The sequence below is a fragment of the Gavialis gangeticus genome, unplaced genomic scaffold (assembly GCF_001723915.1).
Source record: "Gavialis gangeticus isolate Ggan-Ray unplaced genomic scaffold, GavGan_comp1, whole genome shotgun sequence".
Classification (NCBI taxonomy): Eukaryota; Metazoa; Chordata; order Crocodylia; family Gavialidae; genus Gavialis; species Gavialis gangeticus.
In genome coordinates, this window is record NW_017729027.1 from 1,099,501 (window position 1) to 1,126,444 (window position 26,944).

At 45.7% G+C, this 26,944-nt stretch overlaps 1 protein-coding gene and 1 long non-coding RNA gene across 2 annotated transcripts in view; one reads left to right on the plus strand and one right to left on the minus strand.

Moving 5' to 3' along the window:
* Positions 1–15,531, minus strand: part of PM20D2 (peptidase M20 domain containing 2) — a 31,553-nt gene extending 16,022 nt beyond the window's left edge. The window contains exons 1-5 of the mRNA XM_019520357.1: positions 15,060–15,531; positions 14,825–14,973; positions 10,017–10,159; positions 6,896–7,050; positions 4,463–4,598 (exon numbers count right to left, since the gene is read on the minus strand). Of these exons, the coding sequence (XP_019375902.1) occupies positions 4,463–4,598; positions 6,896–7,050; positions 10,017–10,159; positions 14,825–14,973; positions 15,060–15,518 (1,042 nt within the window). The 5' untranslated portion in view covers positions 15,519–15,531. The remainder of the gene's footprint in view (positions 1–4,462; positions 4,599–6,895; positions 7,051–10,016; positions 10,160–14,824; positions 14,974–15,059) is intronic.
* LOC109299873 lies at positions 2,586–18,025 on the plus strand. The gene is made up of 3 exons (XR_002098041.1): positions 2,586–2,795; positions 3,809–3,811; positions 18,015–18,025. It is a non-coding gene; the product is annotated as an uncharacterized LOC109299873 (long non-coding RNA).
* The last annotated feature ends 8,919 nt before the right edge of the window (positions 18,026–26,944 follow it).

Here is a 26,944-nt window from a genome sequence, read left to right on the forward strand (position 1 = left end):
AGGGAACCTGGCTGTAAGCTCCCAGCCCCAGCTCCATTCCCTTCACCCCTGGAACCAAGAGTGAACTTCTGTTTGGTCTGGGGTAACATTGTAACTCAGAACATTTTACATAAATCTTTGTGCGTTACAGCTGGGAGCTACGCTTCCTGTCTGCACCCTACAAGGCCAAATAACTTGCTAGTCAAAATGGAGGAAGAACAAAAAATACTCTCTCTCACAAACTTTTCACACACAAATTTAGCAGATTCAAGAAAACTCTTAGTGCTGTCATAACCCTTATACTGAACCTTAAACTTATCCAATAGCCTGAACTGTCAGCCTACTTCGAGTCAACATTTCCAAGATCTGTAAAGAGAAAAAAAAGCCCCAGAAGGGCTGTATTACAGTATTGCCTACCCTAAACCAGATTAATAGATTCCCAGTCCTATCTGGGTTTTTTTGTTTTTGTTTTTTTTAAGTGAACAGAAAAATAAAGCATGAACTGCTGGAAACAAGAGTATTTTTGCTCCATCTGATTAGAAACAATTTATTAGAGCAGGGACTGGCAACCTGTAGCCCACAGGCAGGATCTAGCCCAAAAAAGCTATTGGCTCCAGCCTGAACCCAGCCACCAGGGTCTAGTGCCAGCCTGCCTCACACCTGAGCTGGGTCATTCCAGCCCAGTGTTGGAAAAACACTGCTGCCTGTTGCATTAGAAAGAGAACCTATTTTTCCCTGCTTTGAAGCAAAACTATGGATCATTTTTCTTGCTGCTGATTGCAATCAGGTTTATAACCACATAACATGGTTTTCTGAAGTCATTCAATATATTAAGTCAGAGATTGTCAACCAGGGGTACCTATTAGGGTGGCTTGACATATTTTATGCTTTGAAGTTGCACCTGTTTATAGAGTGGTGAATAATAGTATTGTTTTAAAGTTTTCTTTTTGCTGGTGTTTGCAACATCAGCTGGCTTTGTTTCTTGCAAGCATCTTACAGCCTTGAGTTTGCTCGCATGATGTTTCTTTCCTTCTACTATCACTGTGAGAAGTTTTTTTTCTAATACAAAATAGTACTAGTTTTGTTACTAGCTCAAATTAACTGAACTTGGCACTAACCAGCTGAATCAGATGGATGATGATTAGATATGTTAATGAAAGGTGATAAAGGAGGAGACCAACAGACAATGCTTAAAGTAACCCACTAGAAAAAGGCCAAATTAAGAGGCATGCTCCTAATGGGTCTGTTGAACAAAGGCATATGCCAACAGGATAAAATATGGACAATATGCTGACTGCAGAGAAACCAAGCCGAAAACAAGGAGTCAAGTTAAAGAAGAGTATAAAAGAGGGGAGCAAGAAAGTTAAGTGTGCCATCGTCATCGTCATTTTCATCTTGAATCCAGCTTTCAACACCTGCCTGGATTGCCTTTGCTTCAGGAACTGAGTAGCTGTCTTTTCTGAGAAAAGTAGTAACACCTGGGATTGGATGAGATCATTATACTAAGTGTTTTTCTCTCTGAATATAGAAACTGCTAAGATAATACTTGTTGTAGTAATAAAGTTAGACTTTGATTCTGGGACACTTGAGTTCTCTGTGTTTGTATTTCACACTCCATTTAACGGTTAATTGCGATTTAACGATCCCTAAGCACTATATGGTGGACAGTGGTGCAAACAGTACATGTACCCCCAAGGGTACTTAGAAAGGTCTTCAGGGGTACATGCAGGTAGGCAGGTGGGCAGGGAAAGAGCATGCCCCGGGCTGCGGCAGCAGTGCCTCCCCTAGCACGCTCACTTCTTACTCAGGGGAGCGGGAGGGGCGTGCCAGGCACCACTGGCCCCACGGCACACCGCAGTGCTTTCCCATCCTCACCCCAGCTCACTCTCCTTATTGGCCACTGCAAGGGCCTCAATGACAGCAGGGGATGTGGAGTATGTTTCTCCCAGGAGCAGGGGCAGGGGGGCCATGGTGAGGCTGCACAGGCACTGCCAAACTGGGGGCGGAGTTGCATGCAGCAGCCACAACTGCACACCACTTTTCTACAGCTGGCTGCATGTGCAACTCCGCAGGTTGCTGATGGGCAGCACATGACTGGCCAGGCACGAGGCCTGTCAGCAGCCCACAAAGCCGCATGTGCAACCACCTGTGGGACAGCAGGGCAGTGGGTGTCAGCGGCCACATGTGAGCATCACCCAGTGGGGCTGCAGCCAAGTCTACACTGGCTCCTGCTGCTGCTTACATCCCATGTGCGTTCCCAGTGGGACTATGCCAAGTGCACAATGGCTCCTGCTGCTGCTCCCACCCCACCTGCCTGTCCCATGCCTATCTGTCTCTCTGCAGCCAAGCTCCTTCACACCCTCCCTCCCTCCACACACTTCCCCACCCCGCTATGCATGAGCAGGACCCAAAACCAGCTGTAGGCAGAGCCCACCCTGCTCCCCTCAACACTGAAGCTTCCCATCCCTACCTGCTGGCCAGAGCACTGCAGCAGGGACAGGAAGAAGAGTTACTGGAGGCTGGGAGAGCCCAGAAGTTCCCAGAGTGGCTGCAGCAACGTCAGCAGCAGTCTTCCCCAGAAGCTGTGCCTGCTGGCTGGGGTTGGCACCCTCCAGCGGGAGAGGCTGGGAGCACAGCATGCACTACTGAAGGTGGGAGCAGGTGACATGTGGCCTCAAAAATAGTACAGCAAGGGCAGCCACTGGCAGGGTGGGATACATTTACATGGTGGGTGCCTGCCTGCAGGCCATATTTTGCCCACCCTGTGTCATTGCCTCAAATGCTGGGGCAGCAAGTACACATAATTAAAACTGTTTGTTCACCAGAGCGCCCCAAGGGATGACGAGGTCAAACGGTCATAAACTACTGCAAGACCGTTTCAGGCTGGACGTAAGGAAGAATTTCTTTACTGTCCAAGCCCCCATGGTCTGGAACAGCCTGCCATAAGAGGTGGTTCAAGCACCTACATTGAATACCTTCAAGAGCAAATTGGATGCTTATCTTGCTGGGATCTTATGACCCCAGCTGACTTCCTGCCCTTTGGGCAGGGGCTGGACTCACTGCTCTTCCGAGGTCCCTTCCAGCCCTAATGTCTATGAAATCTATGAAACTATAAACCTCACAATGCTAAACACCGGGGTGAAGGTAGTAACAAGTACACGTATCTGTTAACGGCTTTTCTGTTCTATAACACTTTAAATTACCTTTCTTCTTTCTTAATTGAGAAAAAATAAAATCCTAAACAGATTCAAACCACACAAAGCTTAGCAGAAGCCTTAAAAGAGGTGACAAAATATTCCGCAGATAAGAACAGCCAGGCCATGAAGTCTAAGTTTGAGACCAGTTCCTCTAGATTTCCATTAAGAGCCTGGCAAGGACAATGGAAGAGCTACAGACTTACCTCTGAAGGAACCCACCTGGCAAAAAGGTAGGATGCAAGAAAGACTGATGCACCAGCAACTGGAGGTAAGGAATGCCATGAGAGAGGGTAAGTGGGCTGAGTTCTAGCCGGGACACTATAGGGGACCAAGTGTGAACATGCGTTGATGTAAACAATTGCATAAGTAGGATATCTAGATGCCTTTTTCACTAGGGGGATATTCTGGTCTGGATTTAGCAGGCAGCCATAGACTATTCCCTGACTGGTTTTATGTGATTATTTGATTTGACTGGATGAGTGTTAGTCCCTGGGTTAATACTACAGTTTTTCAACAGGAGAGGGGGTAAGGCTCTGACAGACCTAGTCCCAGAGAAGACAGAAAGCCGGAGAGAAAAAAGGAGTAGTCCCAAGGAGGGCAGAGTGGAGTCCAAAGAAAGGTGTGCAATACAGACTGTTTGGTTTGCAGCTGACCTGTCTGCTTTGCTGTTTGGGATGTCAGCACTGACCTAGCCCCATTTTTGAAGAAGAAAACACACCTGTCCTAGAGTCTGATGAAAAAGGTGCTTTTTGAGGTGGGGGTGCTATGGATCACTGGGGAAACCAGGATCTCAAAGGCAGAGGCTTTTTCCTTGTGAAGCCATGAAAGGGCTGGCTACAGGTGGTTCTTTAGGAGAGGGCGCCCCAATAAGGCTTCTTTTTGATGAATCCCAAGACAGGAGCTTCCCCTGAAAGAAGTGTAGTCCATGATAGGGAATTTTGGGAGATGGTTCCATTACCGACCAAGGTTAAAGCTGAGAGATTCCAGAAGTAACTGTTTTCTATTTCATCATAAATAACAGATGCCCTTATATAAACATTTGAAGTGATCAACATGAAAGCATGTATTAGCAATATAGCCCTTTTGGGGCAGTTGATTTGGTTTACTCATTTGATTTTTTTAATAACCAAAGCAGTCTTCGCTTAGTTCTGCTCTCTCGCCATTTTCTATTGAGAATGTATGTAGCTAAGAAAAATTTCAAATCTTGACTAAGAATTTAAGTTAATGGTCAAAACCAACTTGGAGGGATCTAAGCAACAGAAAAATACAAAGATTTCCATTGTTACCTGACAAGCCATTTAAAATAGATTCTTCTGAAATAAATTCCACTCCAAGCTTTTTTCCATTTTCTCTGTAAATTTTCTGCAGAGTCTTGTTGGGAAGCACATTATAGTAATCATGTCCATCACCTTTTATTTCCACCTAACCAAGAAAAAGTATTATGTAACATTCAATATTTCATTTGTTAGATCCAGTTTAACTAAACACCTAAATAATCTGAACAAATCAGCCCATGATACATTTTACATGTTATATTGATATGGAGATCATGAGAAAAAACTACTAGTGTTATTGTTATGATTTCCTTTAAGAAAAATGACAAAGACTTTTCTACTTCTTCATACAGTTCATTAATACTATTGTTGGTCAAAAAATCCCCAAAACTTAAACTAGAACCAAGCTAAGAGTCTTGCCAATTCCCACCGCAGATTCAAGTCCCAGAAGAGTGAATCCCTATAGAACAGAGGCAGACAATTATTCCAGGCAAAGAGCCGCTTACTGAGTTTTGGCAAGCTGTTAAGGGCTGCATGGGTAGCCCTGCCCCTTGACAGGTGCCCCATCCCCTGGTCATCTTGGGACCAGAAGTCCCGCCTCCTTGGCCTCTGACTTTTGCCACAGGAAGTCCCTTCCCCTTGCCCCTGGAAGTACTCCTTTTGGGAAGAGGGTCTGCCATCTTAGGGGGAAAAACTAATTGTATACTAAAAATCAAACACCCATAATAAATTTTAATTTAATTTAAAAATATATTTTTGTCTCGATTTGTGTGCATTTGTGCTATATATATGTAGATGTGATTGCATACTAGCTCAGAATGCAGTCTTGCTCATATATTGTGTGGGGTGCGCAGGGATGTCGGGGGGGGTTTGTGGGGAGCTATGGGTGGATGCATGTGTGGGGGTATGGTATTGTGGGTATGGAAGCCATGTGGTCCAGAGGGGCTGGCAGGCAAACAAGGAAGTGGGGAAAGCAGCAGTAGGGGACTGGAAGTGAGTGGGTGAGCAGGTGTGTGGTACCTGGCAGGGCCCACTGTGGGGCAGTAGGCCTATGGCAGGGGTTCCCAACCCTTTTATACTGTGGACCTGCAAACTATATAAAATTTACAGATTTATTTGATATGTTTAAATTTAATTTTTATGGGGTGAGGGCTGCGCAGGTGGTGGCCTGAGGGGACCCAGCTGGTGCTGCTCGGGAAGAAGGATCGCTGCTAGGAGCAAGCAGCAGACCTGCCTCCTCATCCTCCACCCCAGCACAATTCCCTGCTCCCAGGCAGCACAGGCCCCAGGGGTGGCCATGGCAGCAGGAGCAGGATGGGGCACACAGAGCCAGCTGCCTCCCTCCTGGGGCTGCCCTGCTGCCTGTATGCAACTACTGGCAGCAGAACCCACAGCCCAGTGGTTGGGAACGCCATGTCTATGGAGCCAGGATGGTCTGTGCCAGCTTGGAGAGAGAGGAGCCAGCCCAGCTCCATAGAGCCCCTGCCAGCCAGGACCCCACACCCCTGCTACCTTGCTCTGGGCCCCACTGGTGCTGGCCCCGCATGCCCGCTCACTCCTAGCCCCACAGTACAGCAAACCAATTTAGCCTAAATCCGTTCTATTCCAGATCCCCTCCAGAGTCAAGCTAATTTACTGTCCCCCCGGCATACCAGGATGCTTTGCACCTGCCCTGCAAACTCCCTCTTGCAGGGTAGGCAGGCTAGCCTTGGTCCAAGCTGTCTGCTCCAGCCAAGCAGGGAGGCATGCTCTAGCGCCCTCCAGCTTCTGGCCTGGGCCACTGCAGGCATGTGGCTGCATTTCCAGAATCACAAATGAATGTCTGTTCACTTGCTTACCAATTCAATCAATGTTGCTTAGATTAACCTGCAAAGATTGAATCGATTCAGCCTAGTGGTTTTTGACCATCTGTATTTAGCCAGAGAGCATCTTTACTGAGCAGCGGACTTCCTCCTCCTCAGATCACCCCCACAAAGCCAAAATAAATACTACCAAGCAGGGCTGAAAGTCATTTAGTCTCACTCAATCATTTAAAAGTGCCCAAACAACAACCTTAACATGTACTGCATTAATTTCCCAAAGCAGAGATTGTATCAGAAGCAGGTCAGATCACTTGCAAGACTCAGAGAAATTCAACAGAAAAAGATAGACGTATACAGGAAATGAAGTCACAAATCCTGAAAGACTGGGAGCTACCGATTTAAAATGTATGTAATCTGCCTTCACCTAAAACTCCAGCTGTTTGGGAAAGAAAGGGCAGACTGCCTTTAATCAAGGCTTTAAAAAAAGGGCATAGTATATTCGCTCCTTTCTGAGTTGATGAAATAGTAAGTTTACGTTTGTTTCAAACCATGTATCACAAAATCTTATGAAGGGGAACTTAATATCCTAACTCGTCTTTCAGTGTGATAAAAAGTACTAAATCAAGCTCTAAGAAATTCTTACTTTACATCCAGTGGCCAGCGCTGCAGCTTTGAAGCAGTTTTCAGCTTTCTCTGTCAGAACAGAGAGCTCCGTCACAGAAGGGGCACGCAAGTAAAATTCTAGCTCAGAGTAAGAAGGGATGATGTTAGGTTTCACACCACCATTTTTTATTACACCTGAAAGAGAGAAGCCAAGCTGTTAATGCTGCGGAAGATAAAGGAACCTTATATATTCTTAGCCTTAAGAAGCTGCTTATCCAAGAGCTAAATGAACAAACCAGTTGAAAGCATCAAAACACAAGCTAAGGAAATACTGTATTCTCTCACATATACTGTGCCCCCGAATATAATGCACACTGTGTTTTTTGAAAGGCAGAATGAAGGGAAAAAAAAAAAGATTTTTTTCCAGATTTATGGCTGCAGAGTGGAGAGACCTACTCTTCAGCTGCCTCACCCTCCCTTTCCTGTTTAACTACAGCTGAAACCCTACCTGCTGCTAGAGACTTGTCTCCATGGGTGGATCCATGATTTTGAGAAGAGCTAAAGACTCTCCAACACTGTGAAACAGGAGGAGAAAGATCAAGGCAAACTAGCAGAAAACAGAACTGCCTCAAGAAAGGTTAGTTGATTAGTGGAACACCAAGACCATTAAAGAGGAGAGACAGTAGTTAACAACTCTGGAGTAAAGAACAATGGGTCATTGAGTCAACTGACTCCCTCAGCTGCCCAAGTAATGCAACAGCTGCTGTACCGCAGAATAGGAATCAAAGCAGTTTCCTGACTATCTCATTCAGGAAGGGGAAAAAAAAAAAAACACACCAAAAAAATCAGGTTTCCCCAATTAATACATGCACCTCAATTTTGGGTGTAATGTGTACATTGTATGAGAGAAAAAAAGCTAGCAAGCACTGAAAACATCCTATTTAAAACCCTTCTCTTTTATTTCTTACAATTACATGAATAAGAAAAGCATAATGTGAAAAAGGCTTCTCAGGTTGGTATTGCAGCATTCTGTTGGACAGAGTTATTTAAATTGATTTCCAAATAAATAAATAAAATGAGAGCAGGACCAGCATGTACAATTCTCTCCTGCCATCAACTGCAGACATTTAAAGCAGTGAAACAGTCTTACTAACACTGTGGCACATGAGAAATTAAACAAACTAGTATGCAACAATAGTTCATCAGGTCCAAGAGAAGGATTTGATCTAAAATGTAGCCAAGCACTTCTCCATAACTGAAGATAAACAAGGATATCCCCTCATTTTTCATGTTCCTCCCTCACAGTTACAGGCAAACTGGTTATACCAGCCTTCTTCCAGAATGACAGATTAAAAAAAAAAAGAGAATTTAAAGAAAATTACTTTACCACTTATGCCACGTGTTCCCATTTTGCTTTGCCAGTTTGGACAGAGATGAGTTTCTAGTCATTTTCAGATTCTTCTGCACTGGTGTAACATTTGGATTCTTCCTTGGTAGTAATCTGCATTTGCTGCAATGCAGGGGAATGTAAACTTACTAGAATCCTCACACTCAATCTACCTCTTCATTCTTTGGAAATATATTTCTACTGATTTTAAGTTTTGTAAAAATCTGATTTTACACAGGGTTGTTGGGGGGGGGGGGGGGGGTGCGTTCATATTTGACCAGAAAGCATTCTTCAACAAATGGATACCAGTATGTCATTTTCACATGTAGTACAGAAGCAGCCAGTTATTGATAAAGTAATTTAACAGTTAAAGTACAGTTTCTTATAGTGCTGAATATCTTGCTCAGGAATGCATTAAAACTTCACCTGTCAACTAAGGTTCTCTTTTGTTCTTAAAACCACAGACAGGCTTGCTGTCAGGGTCCCCAGGAACTTCACAGCTAATTCATATATTTGGAATAAGTAAGCCTGCAGTCATACCATCATTTTTGGAAAGCACCCTATCCTAGCATATTTGAAGTTTCAGGTGTTTTGCAAAATACTGCTGAATGCTACTAGTTGCTTAGTGTCACTGGAGACTGGAAATGTAAGACTGTCAAGAAGCAAAATCCTGTAGTCTCAAAGCACAAAGATACTGATTCTGAACATGAAAGACCTGGAAAAAGTAAAGCCTCTACAGTCTTCAAAGATATGGCAACCACTAGTTTGCAGAACATGGAAGAGAGCCTCAAAATTTAAGTTCTTAGATCTAGATTAGAAGACCTTGGGACGGAATGCAACGAGAAGCCGGCAAGCAAGCAGAGAAGAATGTGTTTGAAGATATGCTGTTAAAGTAACAGGGGGGAAAAAAACCAAAAAGACAAAACCAAACTTACTGTAGGAGTGTAGTGCACACATCCACACCAAGTTAGCTAGCTAGTTTAAATTAATTATGGGTACAATTTCTCTTTGGCTAAAATATCCTGAAGTTCATGGTATTTTCTTTCCAGGCTGGCAGTTTTTTTATACATTCAAGTTGGGAAAGAAAAACAAGCCTGTTTGGAATACTGAGAAACAAATTTCATGACATGGTCATTTTTACAATGGGGTCTCGCAAAAAAAAAAAAAAAATCTTCATTGACCCAAAGTCTAGAATATTTTGATGCTAAACATTAGTTTAGAGATATCTACTCTATGCACGCAGGTCTGCTGGAAAATTAGAGCTATTGTTGCAAGCCAGTGCCTAGGCACCTGAGCCTGCCACAAGATGGCTTTTATTACCAAAGTTAGACCTTGCTCTGGCTGATCACTCCACCCTAAAAAATTATTTTCAGGTTTTCAGTTTTGAAAACAGTTTTATAAGTAGTTGCACCAATACAAACTCTTCACCCATTCATATCTTGATTTTTGATAAGTTATGGCATGAGTCAGACCATGGTATTATTCAGTCATGGCTGTTTGTGTAGCTTTACATATATTTGTCCCATGCAGCGTACAAATGTTGGGGGAAAACATTTATAATGTTAACTCATACTTCCACCCTATTCATTTGCTTTCAACAATGAATTCTAAACTTCCCTGCTATTACAAGAGTTCCCTAAAAAAGTATTTTAGAAACAAATATAGCTATTTCAATATTTGAAATGACTGTACTATCTTAGTGTAACAATGCTGTCTTTTGTCCGACTAACCTAAAGTTTTACTTGCTTGACATAAATTTTAAAGAAACTCTCACCGTGAACTCTCCAGGTAGGTTTCATTTGCTGTCTTAAAACTGATAGATTGTTGTATGCAAGAACAGCAGCATCTAATGCATTTACTCCTTCCCAAGGATAAGCAGCAGCATGAGAAGCTTTTCCATAGTATTTCACAGTTACACTAGGAAATAAAAGGGAGCACTTATTTTAAGCTTAATGGGTCAAAAACAAATTTCATTTGGATCCACACAGTTAAATTTGTTACACTCAAGTATTGCGAGGAGAAAAATTAATGAGCAATTTAGCATAAATTAGCATGTGGGAATATTAAGCCACCATTAGAGCAGCAGAAAGTCTTGAAAAAACTTAATCTTTAAATTAAATTCTTACCCAAATGTACTACCATTCCAAAACTGAAAAGCAAAACTAAAAAACCACATGCATTGAAAGTGTATACCATGCATTTAAAAATTAAATCTGTAATAATAAAAAGCCAATAGTAATAAAAAGCTATATAAACTGCAATCCAGTTCATCACAGAACCTCTCAGCACCCAACCACTTTGCAGAAAACAAAGGAGGTGCTGGCATAAAGATTCCACCCTTCAGAAATGCATAGGTTCAAGACAGAGACTGACAAGTCAAAGGTTTTAAGCAGGCTTCAGTTAAATCAAATTATAAATAAAGGAAGCTTCCTGTAATTTTTCTGCTTCATCTCTAACATGCAGTTATAGGGAGGTAAGAGACCTTATTTAAGCAACACAAGTAAGAGAAGTAGTCAAGGAGCAAGAAGTCAGCCCTGCCAGTAATTAAATGCAACATATGTAGAGTTTAGTTTATGGTTAAAAAAGTAATTGCAATATCAAATCTATACCTTTAAGTTCTTACCTGTCACCAATATCAACACCTTCCAGTTTTCAAAAGCATAATCTTTTTTGAAAAGAAGTTATTTTGAAGTGCTTTTAAATACCAAGTATACTCCCAGCCCCTGAACCCTCAGTAAATTAAGGTAAAAAAAGCCCCACTTGTAAAGCCACTGAATTAGAAGTTGCCATAAATATTCCTACATTCCCTTTACCATTTCTTTTCATAAAGACCTGAATTTTGAAATCTACTAATTTTGGGTAACTGTCAGTGGTATAGTCTCTCCATCTTAAAGTGAAGCACATAACATGCAGACCAGAACTTGAGCTTTATAGCCTGCACAAGAAAAACCTGTAGAGAAGCAAGAATAATGATGATACCATATTACCCCCTTTTTAAGTATTTTCTAGAATTTCATTAAGTGAACTTTGAGATCTATCTACCCAACCTTTCAATGTTCCACTGATGATTCAGACAAACAAACTGGACGGCTGTCAACAGAACAATGAAGAAAGCAAAACATATCTATAGCTTCTCTTAAATTTAAGGAGCACTATCCTTAAACAAGTTAAGACATATGGTTTAAGAAAAAGCATTCCAAGGCCTTAGAAATAGCAACAAGGTTATTTCATACAGGACTGAAATGCATTTTGGAATGCCTTTATATCACAGATACAGAAACTGAGACCTGTATCCCAAGCAAGGGGGAAGGGAAAAAACTTGTAGTAAAAGGTTCCAGGGCTTAACCAAATGAATAAATCATAATTAGGGCCCTACCGACTTCACAGCCAAAGTGGGCTGTGCTGCATCTCCTCTAATTTTGCAGGTCTCCCCACATGCAGCCCCCTCCTCCCCGCTGACTGGTGGAGTGGCCCTGCTTGAGACTTGCTCCTGATCAGCATGGAAGCAAGAAACATGGCTGGAAACATGGTGCTGTTTTTGCCTTCCTGCCACCGATTGGCCGAGGGGCCCCAGCAGCCACTGGTGGGGAGGAAAAAACAGCACCACATTTAAAACCAGGGTTTTTACTTCCCTACCAATCAGGAGTGAGCCACAGGCAGGGCCCCTCCACCAATCAGCAGCAGAGAGGTGGGGGGGGGGGCAGGCACACAGGAAGGAACTTGTTACATTAAAGGAGCCACAGCACAGCTGACTTCTGCCATGAATTTGATAAGGCCCTAATCATAAGCAAAAGTTGGGAGAGAGTTGACGAAGAATGGGGTGGGGTGGAAAAGTGTGATAAAAAAAAAACCCTGCATTTTGGAGGTAAGGAAGCATAAGGATAAAATGAGAACTACCAAAAGTGAGGCTGAGGTCAAAGGAAACTAACCAACTGAAGGTGGTTCCATAAGAGGATCGAGCTAGACTGTTCTTAGTGATGATAGGACAAGGAGCAATGGTCTCAAATTGCAGCAAGGGAAGTTTAGGTTCAATATTAGGAAAACCTCTCACTAGGAGGGTGGTGAAGCACTGAAACAGGTTACCTAGAGAGGTTGTGATATCTCCATCTTCGGAGGTTTTTAAGGCCTGACTTGACAAAGCCCTGGCTGGAATGATCTAGGTGGGGATGGCCCTGCTTTGAGCAGGGAGCACTAGATGACCTCCTGAGGTCCCTTCCAACCCTAATTTTCTATGAAATTAAACAAAAAGCTAAAGATTCTTTGAATTCTTTTCATGCACATGTCTAGAAAAGGAAGTGTGTCTGCAGTGTAGCACAGACAGGTTGCAGAATAAAAATCTCCAAGTCACTGGGAAAAAAACAAGACAAAAACTAAAATGAATATGTTGCCTCACACTTCACGAAGGACATGGCTGAATAGAAATAACTAATGGAAATATGTGCATGAAACCAGAAACTGAGTTGTGTCTAAGATGTCCCAAAGAATTTGATGCACTTGGGCCAGGGGACTAAATGATCTGCACCCCAAAATTCTGAAAGAACTCCCATGATGTGGTAGGTCTGGCAGCAAGGATTTTTAATAAAAATACTGGTACAACTAGTTTGGAGCACCCATGCTGCCTATATTTAAGAAAGGGGAATGAGATCCTGGCAACTACAACCTAATTTCCCTGACCACAACTATATGCAAGATGCACATATTTTGAAGGAAACAGTAACTGAAGATATGAAGGTAAACAGAAATGCATAAAATGAAGTATGATTTTACAAGAGGTAGACTGTGCCAGACTAACTCAATATTTTTTGATAACTGATTTTCTAAAAAAAAGGATGAGATTGACCGCATTATCTGGATTTCAGCAAGCCATTTCATATAATGCCACATGGGAAATTAAGCAGGAAAAGCCAGGGAATTAATACTATAATTCTAAAGTGGATAAGAAATTGGATAAAGGGGAAAAGAGCAGCAGGTCATGCTGAAAGGGCAACTATTAATCATGGACAGAAATTACTAGTGGAGTCCTTCAAGGTACTGCCAATATGAAGCACATTTAGATTAGGACACAGAAAAAATTCAATAACCTTGAAGACTAGTGTAATAAAAGCATGGTAAGTTTAATAGTAAAAAGTACAAAGTCTCACAATTTGGCACTTAGAATTTCTGCTATAGTTTAGGAGCTTCTCTCACACATGTGATTGTAAGATTACTTTAAGCCACAAGTGGTAATGAGAAAGGCAAGATAATGCTAGACAGAGACAGAGTGGTAGCAATATCATCGGTAAGCCATGGAAAATTCTGGTCGCCTACATTCAAGAAAGATGAACTCCAAGCCAGAAAAGGTGCAGGGACAGGCTACTAGCACGATGACTAGAGTGGACAACCTACCTTGCAAAGCAAGACTACACAAAAGCTCTCAGGGGATACGACTGGTCTATAAATACATTGGAGATAAACACCAGGAAAAGAAGAGATGCTTAGAGCTTTGGGACAAATGCTGGTAACAGAACAAATACGTATAAGTTAGCCATATATAAAATTAGAAGGTTCCCAACCATCACAAACGCAAGGTCTTAGAACCGACTTCCTATTAGTTATGGGGGGCCAAAACTTGCCCAGCTTTAAGAGAGTTTGAACAATTTATTAAAAGGATTATATGACATGGCCATCTGCCACAGCAAGAGACTGAACTTGACAACCTGAGAACTCCCTTGAAGACCTGTTCTGGCTAACAAGTGCAATCCCCATTACCTCAAGAAACCCCAGAGCACTTTGCTTTTTCAACAAATGCTGATTCCTTAAGGCACAAGAATTAGTTTGAATGCTACCGTATCATCATTGCAAATAGAAAGAAATATATTTTAAGTGGGGGTTGGGGGGAAGAGGATGGAACTAGATCTTTCTGATGAACTCCAAAGAGCTTGAACAAGACACAAAGTAACACAATGTGTTAAATGTCTAAAATACACAATTGAAACAAGAGAGTAAAAGATTGTAACATCAGCATAAACAAGGGTTTGCTGGAAAACATACTACACCAGCACTTAAAGTTGTCCTACACCTTCTTTGACTAGGGTGGGATATGAAAGCTAAGAGATAGGTGCATTCTGCTTGAAGATGCAGCGCACCCATGCTTACCATCCATCCTAGAGTGAGTGAGAGCAGGACAAAGTGGAAACAGGAAGGGGCAGTGCTGAAAAGGGAACCATTAGGCTGGAAATAAAAGTTACTAGCAGAGTCCCCCCAGGACCAGTCCTTGGAACAGCTCATTTGCCTGCAGGTTTGCAAGGGAGCTCCCAAGTCCCCAAGCAGACCCTCTTGCCCCGGCCGGCAGCTGTATCATACCACCCTTTTAACAAGCCGAACAAGCTCTCCCTTACAACAGATGCAGGCTGGACTCATGCATTTCACAAGATACAAAAACCTCATCTCAGCCTTCACATCCACCCAGGTGCTGTAGTGCCACAGCTCCCTAGGATGCCAGCACCTGCTTACAACAGAAGCTGCTCCTAGCGAGCCCCTTTCTTGGGTAAGGGACAGGGACACGGCATAGTCGAGTGGCACGAGAGAACGGCAAATACTCACTCGTGCTCAGCTACATCAGGCAGGTAGGCTGCATCCTCCTGCGCTGGGTGGGCCATGAAAACCACGTCCACATCGTCGAAGGCCCCGGCCTCGATCAGGTCGATTTTGCCACCTCCCTCCTCCTCGGCCGGGGTACCCAGCACCGTCACCTGAGGGGCGGAGGAGCGGACGGCTGTCACACGCGCCGCTCAGTCAGGCGGGGCCGCGGCCGCGGAGGGGGGAGGGCAAGACTCACCTTCACCGGCGCTGGGGCCGCACTCTCCAGGGCGCCCTTGAGCCCCAGCGCCGCGGCGGCGCCCACCTCGGCGATAAGGTTGTGGCCACAGGCGTGGCCGATGCCGGGCAGCGCGTCGTACTCGCACAGGAAGGCCAGGTGCAGCGGGCGCGGCGCTGGGCCCGGGGCGGCGGACTCGGCCGGGGCCCAGTCGGCGCGGAAGGCGGTGTCGAGCTTGTAGCGCGGCTGCACGGCCCAGGCGGCGCCCGGCAGCTCCGGTGCGGTGAAGAAGCGCGTCATGGCGTCGTGCGCTTGTTGCTCCGCGTAGGCCAGCTCGGGTCGGGCCCAGATGCAGCGGCTCAGCGCGGCCAGCTGCGCCGCGCTCTGCTCCACACACTCGGCCGCGCGCTGCTTCAGCTGCTCCAGCTCTGCCGGGGCCAGCCCGGGGCTGCCCTGCGCCGCCGCCACCTCAGGCCTCATCCACGTTCTCTAACTCAACCCGCAGCACTCACCGCGCGACTTCTGAACCGCGCGCGCCGCCGGGACCCCCCTATTTATAGCAGCGCCGCACCGCGGGTCATGCCGGGAAACACAGTCGCTCGGCCCCGCTTCGTGACGGGCGGCGACTGCTGGCTGGACTTCCCGCCCCAGGATGCACCGCGCTGCGTGGGAGGGGCGCGCAAGGCTCCGCCCTTATTTGAATACTTTTAAGCCCCGCGTGCCCCGCCCTCCTCCTTGTGGCCAATAGAAGCGAAGGAACGTGGCTCCCGCTCGGTGGGTATAGGGTGCTGTAGGGAGGGTCGTGAGGTGAATGCCGGGGTCTTCAGGGCGTTAAGTGCTCTGGGTCAGGTATCCAGGTTGTAGTCGTATTAGTCTAGAGGAAAAGGTAATCAGGACTGCTAGTAGAGATGATATCTTTCATTAGATCAACAAGATTTTTGCAAAAAAAAAAAAATCTTTAATTGTAAGGTTTTCGCAAATTTTTTTTGCAATATTCTTGTTGGTCTAATAAAAGATATCATCTCTACTACCAGTCCTAATTGCCTTTTAAACTGCCCTGAGGAACTGGGGCAGTGCCAGCCTAGTGACCCCTCCCAGCACTCACTGGGGGGCTTCCCCCATCTCAGGGCTCCTGCAGGAGGTGCCCCTGCCCAGTTCCTCAGGAGCAAAGAACAGTTAAAAGCTAAAAGGCTGCAAAAATGGGGTGCAGAGAAGCCAGGCACTGCCCAACGGCCTGGAAACAGTGCCACTGGCAGGGGCCACACAGTATCCCATCCCTGCAGTGTCTCCATCCCCCTGGCAGGGGAAATACCATGAGCACTAAGGTGGTTTTCCTACTAGCAGTGGAAAACCACTTTCTTGGCAGAGGTAGTACCCTGACAGAGGTAATGTATAAGTAGCCTCCCACTTTCACTTCCAGTGGGAAGATTTTGGCTATGTACTGACTTTATGGAAATCTCCCTAGCTTGCTTCTGCAGACCTACAGTTGAGGGCAAGCAAAACTTAGGGGACATCCAAACACTAGTCTCTGGGCTTGGGCCTGCACATAGGAAGCCTGCTAAAAGATTTGGAAGCATCTAAAGCCCCAGGCTGGGGTGGAGGATATTTGCCAGTAGCAGAGCCACATATGGTTCTTGAATGACTCATGGATTTGGGATTGATTTGACTTGGGGCACATTGTTTTTTTTAAACGAAAAGTCCCCATCCCCTCAGCATTTGAGGCTTGTGGTTGTGGGGATTGGAGGAGGTACCTCCACTGTATGGGCAAGGAGAGCTGCCATCTTCTGGGGGAATTGCCCCATCTCTGAAGCCTGTTAAATTATCCCCAGCAGGCACAAGTGTTCCCTGTGCGTTCCACAAATAGTGGCCCCTTCCTGTGTGTTGGGGTGAGTCCCCTCCTCCACGCAACATCTATTTATTTTCTTTTAATATACTAAAGAAGAATAAGAGCCCCCGTCTCTGGAAACGGACAAGTCAAAATCTCTGTCGTATTTTCAATACTGTAAGGTACCTTTATAAAGTCTAGTGAAAGCTGGGAAGTTAGTCACTGCAATAGTACGTCACTATCAAGGTTGTCAACCCAACAACATTTTTTTTTTTTGCTGACTGTCTGCAAGCTTTTTAGTGATGGCCAGACTTTTTACTGAAACATGTTTTACATAATATAAATGAAACTCTTGCCAGGCCCTACCCTGCTGGCAGGTGCCAGTTAGAAGATCCAAGTTAACGTTTAGGAGTTTTAACTTCAACTGTAGAGGAAAAAGCAACATAAAAAGAGTTGTCAATAAAAAGTTTGCAACAAGAACATTTTTCTTGGGTTGCCAACCCTGATCGACTGCAGCAATGGTTTTGTATAGTGCCTTCCCCTCCCAACCAAGAGCCCACTACTCACCACCCCACCTTGATGCCCCTGACTTCACTCAGCTCCATGCTTTCTCAACTCCCCTCCATCCCGCCATTCCAGCACAGATGTTCAAAGAAGTCTTCCTGCAACCCAGCAGTATTACAGGCAGCCACACTGCAGCATATAGTTAAGAGAATGCTTTCTGCAGGGTGCTGTGCTCTGTCAGAGCTTCAATCAAGCTGCCGCTGCAGCTGCTTAGTGTTTTGACTGATGGCTGATTCATTTATTTGTTTATTTATTTTAACCAACTTTACTGCATCTTCCTTAGTGTTCCATCAATTTGTATATAAAACACTTTGGCTTTATATACATCATCTGCTACACCACAATTAGTTGGTCCAAATATACATGCATGCTAAGTCACAGTGGAATGTTCTCCTGATAATTAGCTTAAGTGGTACAGATCTATGCTGTCCATAGCACCTGCCAAACCAGCTAATGCTCCCAAAGCATTGAACTCTGTAGCTATTCTTGGTTCAATAAGAGATAGGATCAACCATTCCATTTTGAAGACTTATCTTCTGTTTGGCAATGAGGGCAAAGCAAAAATTTGACTTTTCTCTCTGAAAGAGTTGAAATTCATCAGCTACTTTTAATTAAATCACTCAGGCGAATGTCTCCTTCACTACAAGTCCAGTCCACCTGCAGATCAGACTTATCCTATACACTGAATGAAGTTGGGTCTTCTGTACTTCTATCTGGTTCCTTGTCCCAATCATTTCTGCCCAGAGCTCCAGGCCAGTTCTGAGCCCATCCGTATTAGAATTCTCTTCCATGATTCTTGCACCCAGCCAGATGGTTTCCGTCAACATAGGAGAGGGAAGGCTTCCAACTCTCAGTTTCCATGCTTTAAACCCAAATAACCCACAGAAGACATAAGGTGTAATTGCTGGGGAGGCTCCTTAATGGGAACACAATATAGTTGGGGTATTTAGCTGCTAAAGTGCCTTTGGTGAGCACGTATGAATAGTGAAAGATTTAAATCTTGGTCCCAAATTTGGCCATTGCACAGGAAAGGCAGAGGCATACCACTAACGCATACTTTTCCCTCCCCCCACCAAGTTTCAAACCTTTGCAGAGAGTGCAAGAGCTTTTCAGAGAAAAGGACATCTATATATACAGACATCTATCTATTATATTAATCAAAGGCAAAATAATATTCCCCAATAATATTCCTGAACCATTTGGAAAATATCAGTCAAAGATCTTCAGCTAGAGGCAGAGGCAGATCTTCCAAATCTTTATAGATGTATTATACTCAGACTGGGATTTTTTTGTAAGATCTCACTTCTTTGTGTGTGTTAAAAAACACATTTAAGATATGTTAGATTTTTTTATATTAGAATTCACATAGCTTATTATGGCTTCACAGTCCAGATCATATAATTGCAAAGTTGACAGTGCAAAAGGTAGAAAAGGTAGAGCTAACATCAGTTATTCAAAAGGAATGGTTGGGCAAATTATTTTTGTTCTGATATATTCCATATCATAAGTTTAGGCAGTTTACCCATTTAAATGTTTTGAGATGAAGTCTGTAGCAGGTTATTGCTTAGCTAAAACAGTCAACTTAAGTCTCTCACACCAGATGTTTATTTCCAGGCATCCTTACTACACAGCAATCAATACAAACTAGTCCTCAATACATACCCATAACATAGTCCATACAGGACAACTTACAGTCCTGAGGTCTTTTCCCAGACCTCAAGAAGGCACTGTCAGCTTTGTGCTGCTCCCTCAGCACTGCAGTGCAGTCTCCCTTCTCTCACTCATGTGAGTTCCCTCTCCTGCCTTTCATGGTGCTGCTGCCTCCAGCCTTGCAGCCCTGGGTCTTTTGCCAGACCCTGGGAGAACCCTTGGTTCAGTTCTACCACTACTAGCCAAGCACCTGCACCCCTCCCCCAGCTCCTATCCCTAGGAACCTTTAACTTCCTGTGGCCATCTAATCATCCTCTGCAGCTTGTCCAGTTCTCCTAAGCAGCCTGCAATCACTCCTGACTGCCTGCAGTTGGCTGTAGTCTCCTGTAAGCCTGCAAACACCTCCAGCCTGGAGTGTGCATTCTGCTACAGCCTTTGCAAGCTGGCATGCTACAAGGTCATTATTAATATTTTGTTTTTTTAATTTGCATGGGTTAAATTTCCTTTGTATGGAGTTAATCTTTCAACCTACAGTATCATAGAACAGGATCCGTGTTAGATTTTATTTGATGCTGAATCTAAGCAATTGTAATACATTCAGTAGATGTCCAGGTTGGGACGCTAATCTTTTACAGTGAGCTATTCAAGAATCAATTCTAAATTCCCTTGGATGCAAGACAAAACAGGCTACAGAAGGAACCTGCTACAAAAGCCCTTACTTGCTTTTATGTAGAAGCAGAACATCAAGGCTAGTGTTTGCGTTATCTCAGAGCTCAGGAAAAGGCAGGGAGATGGGGTGGAGCAGCTGCAGCTGTGCACTGCACTTTGAGCTCCGCTGCCCCGAAAGCCACGCAATGCCATATGTGTCCTGCCACTGGGCAGGCAGGGGGTGCGGCACAGGTGCAACAGGGAGCAAAATGCTTGGGCTTCTGCCACACTGATCTCATAAGAGTGAATTTACCTTACATATAATACATTTTTTATATAAAAAGGGTCATTGCATAAGAGTGAATTTGCACATACAGAACCTGCATAAAGTGTGGGAAATCTGTATCTCATAATGATGATAGGGCCAGTTTTGCTTTCACTGAAATCAATAGGAATGTAGCTATTGGCTGCCGTGGAAACAGGATCAGATCTCGAGATACCAAAGGAAAATGTCTCATTTCAGGGTCCCCTAAATTTGATGGAGGATAATGCATTTGTTATTAATCTCTAGTCGGCAGCTGAGTCACCTTTAAGCATCTCTGTGCTGTTGCTCTCTCAAAGGTGACTCTACCAGCTTTCTGTTACTGAAAGCCATAAGCTGTGAAATAAAAAATATAGATGAGCATATAAAACTCTACAGCAGCTGCCTGTGTCTTTGGTTTTGCTCATGGGTGACTGGTGCCTCCTGAGTTAGGGGGGCACTTGCCCCCGGTCAGCCACCAGGGGAGGGGATTCACCTGCAGCTGATCACAGCAACCAGGAGGAGGGTCCCCCACAGCCAATAACACCAACTTCCAGGCGTGCTGCTGGCAATTATGGGCCAGCGCAGTCAGCCATGGGGGAAAGCCTCCCCCACCCCCGGTCAGCACAATTGGCCACAGGGGGACCGCAGGGATCACTTCTGCTGCTCCCACTCCCCAGCCGGCACTCTCTGAGGGGAGCACTAACAAGGGGGCTGAGTGAGCCCAGGCTCAGAAGGGTATAAAAGGAGACTCACCATGTGACCAGGAACTGCAAATAGGGGAAGCAGTTCATGGTAGTAGCATAGCCCAAGGGTTTTCAACCTTTTTTAGGGAGTGGATACAGAGCGGGGAGGTGGTGGCAGCTGGACGCAGAGTGGAGCAGAGTGGGTGGCAGTGGCTGGACGTGGAGTGGGGGGCTGGCGGTAGCCGGATGCGGAGTGACGGGGGCAGTGGCAGCCAGATGCAGAGTGAGGGGTAGGGCTTATACATGGTGGTGGTGGCATGGGGTGGTGGGTGGCAGTGGCAGCTGCTGCATGTGAGCTCCCCCGCACTGTCTGGCATAGAGTGGAGCCACTGCGCATACCCACCCGCGCGTACCCCCTAGCCCCTTTCCAAGTACCCTCGGGGGTACGCATACCCCCAGTTGACAACCCCTGGCATAGCCAATTACCATACAATGGTGGGGATGCATCATACCCCATGGCCTCCCTCCTCAGCTGCAGCTGGTGCTCCCTTCCCTGGCACCATTGAGGCCTCCACCTAGACGAAACCCATGGTTCTGGCCTCCACTCAGATGGAGCCCCTGGTTCTGGGCTGCAGGGGCTGCCTGGCACGGCTGCCAGTAACTGCGAATGGGGGCAAGGTCACCCCAACCTGTGGTGTATGCTCCTTAGTGAAGTCCCTGGAGTCCCAGGTGACTGAGCTCCAGGCCCAGGTAGGCAGACTTCATGCCATCAGAGCCCCTGAGCAGGAGACTGACAACTACTACAGTCAGGTTCTTCTCCTGAAGAACAAAGAGAGAAGAGCACAGATGCCCAACTACGTGAAGAGGGACAACAGGAAGATCAACCGGGAGCTGCACCCGGGGGATGCTTGGAAAGAGGAGTTAGACCTAGAATTCTCAAAACAGCTCTTTAAAGGCAGTACGCTCAAAGGACCTAGTTGTCATGGGTGACCTAAATTACCCAGACATCTGCTGGGAGGAGCAGTCAGCCAGGTCTTCCCATTCATGTAGGTTCCTAACCTGCACACAGGACCTGCATCTAACACAGGAGATATGCACTCCCACTAGGGGAAATGCTGTACTTGACTTAGTGCTGGCCACAGGGTGGGGGAACCAGAGGTGTGGGATCTACGGGTACAAGGTCACCTAAGGGATAGTGACTACCAGTTGATAGGATTCACTATCTGGCAAAAGGTGGGAAAAACAACTAGTAGGGCAGAAGTGCTAGACTTATGGAAGGCCAACTTCAATGAGCTCAGGAGATTAATTAGGATGGGACTGAAGGGTAATCACATCTGTGAGCTGGCAGTCCTAGAAGGGTGGGAGTTCCTCAAGAGACTGATCCTGTGGGCACAGAGGGGCACCATCCCAGTTCACACAAAGGAAGGCAAAAGAGCCAAAAAACCTTTTTGGCTGAACAGGGAAATCCAGGAGAACATTCAGAGGAAAAGACAGGCTTACAGGTTGTGGAAGCAGGCCATTAGGGCTGCGCGAAGTTTTGCCGGTCATTTCATTCCGACACTGTTTGAACCAATTTTGAGGTTGAAACAGCAAAATCGGAACAAAACAAAGGCTGTCGAAATAGCCTCGAAACAAAACAAGGCTGGTGGAAATGTTTCAAATGTCGAAACGTTCGACTTTCTCCTGATCTAGCATGGGGCATGGGGAAGCATCCCCACTGGGCTGCCTCCCACCCCCAGCACGATATAGCCCAGGGCACCAGGAAGCAGCCCTGGTGTGATCTAGCAGAGGGCATGGGAACGCATCCCTACTGGGCTGCCTTCCGCTCCTGGTGCGATCTAGCATGGGGCACCGGGAAGCAGCCCCGCCAGGCTGCATCCCGCCCCCAGCGTGATCTAGGGCGGGACACTGGGAAGCAGCCCAGCTGGACTGCCTCCCAGCCCCAGCAAAACTTGAAGCAGTGTCAAAACAACCTTCTGTTTCAATGGAACGGAACAGCTGTTTCGACTTGAAATGAAATTTGAGATGAAACACTGTGCCCTCAAACCGTCGAAACACAAGGTGAAATGGAACAGTGCTGTTTCTCACAACCCTAGCGGCCACCAAGGAACAGTATACCTGCTTGGCTCGAGTTTGTAAAGAAGCAGTGAGGAAGGCCAAAGCACATACTGAACTTAAGCTGGCAACAAAGATTAAGAGTAACTAAAAGTCCTTTATGTACATAGGGAGCACAGGGCCTCTACAGAATGGCCTTGGTCAACTCGTAAGAGACAGGATGGATAAAGCGGAGCTTTTAGCTGACTTCTTTGCATGTGTGTTCCTGGACATGGATACAAACACACCTCCCAGTAAGACTTTAGTCTGACATGAGAGAAATACCAATCCACCTACAGTTAGCACTGACCTAATGAAGGGGCACTTGGAGGGGTTGGACATGTTTAAGTCGGCGGGTCCTGATGATCGTCACCCAAATGTACTAAAGGAATTGACTGATGTCATAGCGAAACCACTGGCGCAATTGTTTGAGTGCTCATGGCGCTCAGGACAGGTCCCAGAAGACTGGAAAAGGGCCAATGTGGTCCCTGTTTTCAAGACGGGGAGGAAGGAGGACCCAGGTAATTATAGGCCAGTTAGCCTCATCTCTATTCTTGGCGAGACGTTAGAAAAAATCATAAGGGATCACATATGTGAGGGGCTAATGGGTAATACAATGTTAAGGGGAAACCAGCATGGGTTTATAGCAGCCAGATCCTGCCTGACTAACCTGGTCTCTTTTTATGACCAGGTCACAAAGTGCTTAGATGCAGGGGTGGAGATAGATGTTATTTACCTGGACTTTATAAAGGCTTTCGACACAGTGTTGCACCCAATTCTTACAAGCAAACTGAGTAGCTGTAATGTGGATTTTTTCACAGTAAGGTGGGTGAAAAACTGGCAAACCTTATGATGACAGGATAAGTGCAAGGTGCTGCACCTGGGGGGAAACAATCTCCAATACACCTATAGACTGGGAGTACCATTCTGAGTACCACAGCAGTGGAAAGGTATCTCGGAGTCTTAGTCGACGCAAAGATGAACAAGAGTCACCAATGTTACAAGGTAATAAGTAAGGCAAACCACACTCTTTCTTGCATTAGTAGGTGCATCATAAACAGGTCTAGGGAGGTGATACTTCCCCTCTATGCGGTATTGGTCAGGCTGCAGATGGAGTACTGTATCCAGTTTTGGGCACGGTACTTCAAGAGGGATATGGATAACCTTGAGAGGATTCAGAGAAGAGCTACTCATATGGTTAAGGGCCTGCGGGTAAGATCCTATGAAGACAGACTGAGGCACCTGAATCTCTTCAGCCTCCACAAGAGAAGGCTGAGAGGTGATCTTGTAATTGTCTACAAACTCATCCAGGGGGGAGGAGGGGGTGTCAGTAGGCAATAGGGGATACTCTGTTTACCAGGGTGCCCCTTGTGGTTACTAGAAATAACAGCCACCAACTAAAGAAGCGTAGGTTTAGACTGGATATCAGGAAGAAATTCTTTATGGTGAGGGTTGCCAAAATATGGAATGGACTTCCAAGGAAGGTAGTGCTTTCCTCTACCTTGGAGGTGTTTAAGAAGAGATTAGACAAGCACCTAGCTGATGTTTTTTAACCCCAGCGCTCTTTCCTGTCTAGAGCAGGGGGTCAGACTCAATGATCTACAAGGTCCTTCCCAACCCTAGAAATCTATGAAATCTATGATAGTCGTCTCGGGTCCCAAGACACGCAGTACCAGGGGCACTCCTCCCTTGGAACTGAGCAACAGGTACACACCTCTCACACCACCAGAAGGGACTTCAGCAGAATCACTGGACTTGGATGAGGGGAGGGAGCTAGCTGCCACACCTAAGAGATGCAGGGTGGTCATAGTCTGTCCCTTGAGAGGGACAGAAGGAGCAATCTCCCACTCCATCCCCCTGGCCCATGAGGTCCGCTGCCTCCCAGGGGCCTGTATCTGGGATGTGACAGAAAAGATTCCTAAACTCATCCGGCCTTCCAACCGCTACACCATGCTCCTCATACATGTGGGCATGAATGACATAGCTCAGAGCAATCCAGGTCTCTCAAAGCTGGGCTTAAGGGGTTGGGAGTGCAGACAGTTTTCTCCTCCGTCCTCCCAGTTGCAGGCTGCTGGCCTAGGAGAGATGGACGTATCAAAGAGGTGAACCAAAGGCTCCAGGGATGGTGCTACTGAGAGGATTTTAGCTTCCTGGAGCACAGCACACACTTCAGAGACATAGGTCTTTTGGGAAGGAATGGTATCCACCTCATGCCGAAGGGGAAGGCTCTTTTCTCGGCAAGGATGGCAGACTTCCTTGACAAAGTTTTAAACTAAGATCATTGGGGGATGAGGGAACAACGAGTGGAGCAAGACCAGGGGCTAACAAACAAACCACCATTGCAACAGGAAATGACAGGAAGGACACTACAGCATAAGCTGAGGGTATGGAGCTCCCTCAATATGACAGGAAACCAAGGACCTCCAGCAGAGGGCTCAAATACCTGTACATAAATGCCAGGAGCATGGGGAACAAACAGGAGGAACTGGCCCTCCTGCTTTCTAGCAGGAACTATGATATCGTAGGGGTAACAGAGACCTGGTGGGACTCTACCCACGATTGGACTGTAGCTATAAAAGGCTACACCCTGCATAGGAGGGATCACATAGGGAAAAGGGTGGAGGTTTAGCTCTATATGTAAAAAAGCAGTACACCTCCTTGGAAGCTGAAATTGGTACTAAGGGTGGGCAACTTGGGTAAAGATACAGAGGGGACACAGCAAAAGGGGCGTAACTGTAGGAATACATTACAGACCTCTGAATCAAGATGAGGAGCTAGATCTGGAATTCTTCAGAGAACTAGAAGAGGCTGTGAGAGCACAGGATATGGTCATTATGGGTGTCTTTAACTACCCAGACATCTGGGAAGAACACTTGGCCAGATCTGACAGGTCACATAGATTCCTGACTTGTATCAACGAGCTCTACCTGTCTCAAGAAGTATACGGGCCAGAGGAAATGCGATCCTAGATTTAGTATTGGCCAAGAGGGATGACCTGGTGAGCGATCTGAAGATAGAGAATAAACTAGGCGACAGTGACCATGACACTATCACTTTCACTGTCCATTGTAGGGCTGAGAAATCTGCCAGTAAGGTACAAATTCTTGACTTTAAAAAAGCTGACTTCAGTAAGCTAAGGGCTTTAGTGTGTAATGCCCTACAGGATCGTGGACTGCAGGGAAAGAGTGTGGATGAAAAGTGTCGTTCCTCAAGGATACGATTCTCAGTGTACAGAAGTTGTCCATGCCTGTACACAAAAAAAGTAGCACTTGGCTCAAGGGAAGTTGCAGATCTTCTGAAAAAGAAAAGGGAGGCTTACCAATGATGGAAGCTAGGAATAGAACCCAAGGAGAGCTACATAAAATTGGCCCACACCTTTAGGGGGTAGGTTAGAAAAGCAAAGGCAGTGACTGAATTCAGGTTAGCAACCAAAATCAAGGACAATTAGAAGTCCTGCTATAGGTACATAGGTTACAGGAGGACAAGCAGTGAAAAATGTGGGACCACTGCTCAATGCCTCTGGACATCTGATCACTGACACTGAGGAAAAAAACTGAACTGCTAAATGTGTACTTTGCACCTGTATTCCACCAGTCTAAGAGTGATAGCCTACCGAATGCAAATATGATGCAGGGTAGTCACAATAGGGATGATCACCAACCAACAGTCAATGTAGAACTGGTAAAAGAACAGCTAGAGAGGCTGGATATCTATAAGTCAGCAGGACCAGATGAGCTCCATCTGAGAGTGCTGAACGAATTAGCCAAAGTCATCGCAGGATTGCTAGCGAACCTCTTTGAGAATTCATGGCACTCAGGAGCGGTCCCAGAAGACTGGAAGAGGGCCAACGTTGTGCCCGTCTTCAAGAAGAGGAGGAGAGAGGACCTAGGGAACTACAGGCCAATCGGCCTGACCTCAATCCCAGGAAAAATCCTGGAAAAATTTCTCAAGGCCTCCATATGCAATAAGCTAGTAGAAGGCAAAATTCTGAATGACTGCCAGCATGGCTTTGTCATGGGTAGGTTATATCTAACTAACTTCATCTCCTTCTACAACCAAGTTACTCACCACCTGAATACGGGAGATGAGGTTGACTTCATAGAATCATAGAATCATAGAAGTAGGGTGGGAAGGGACC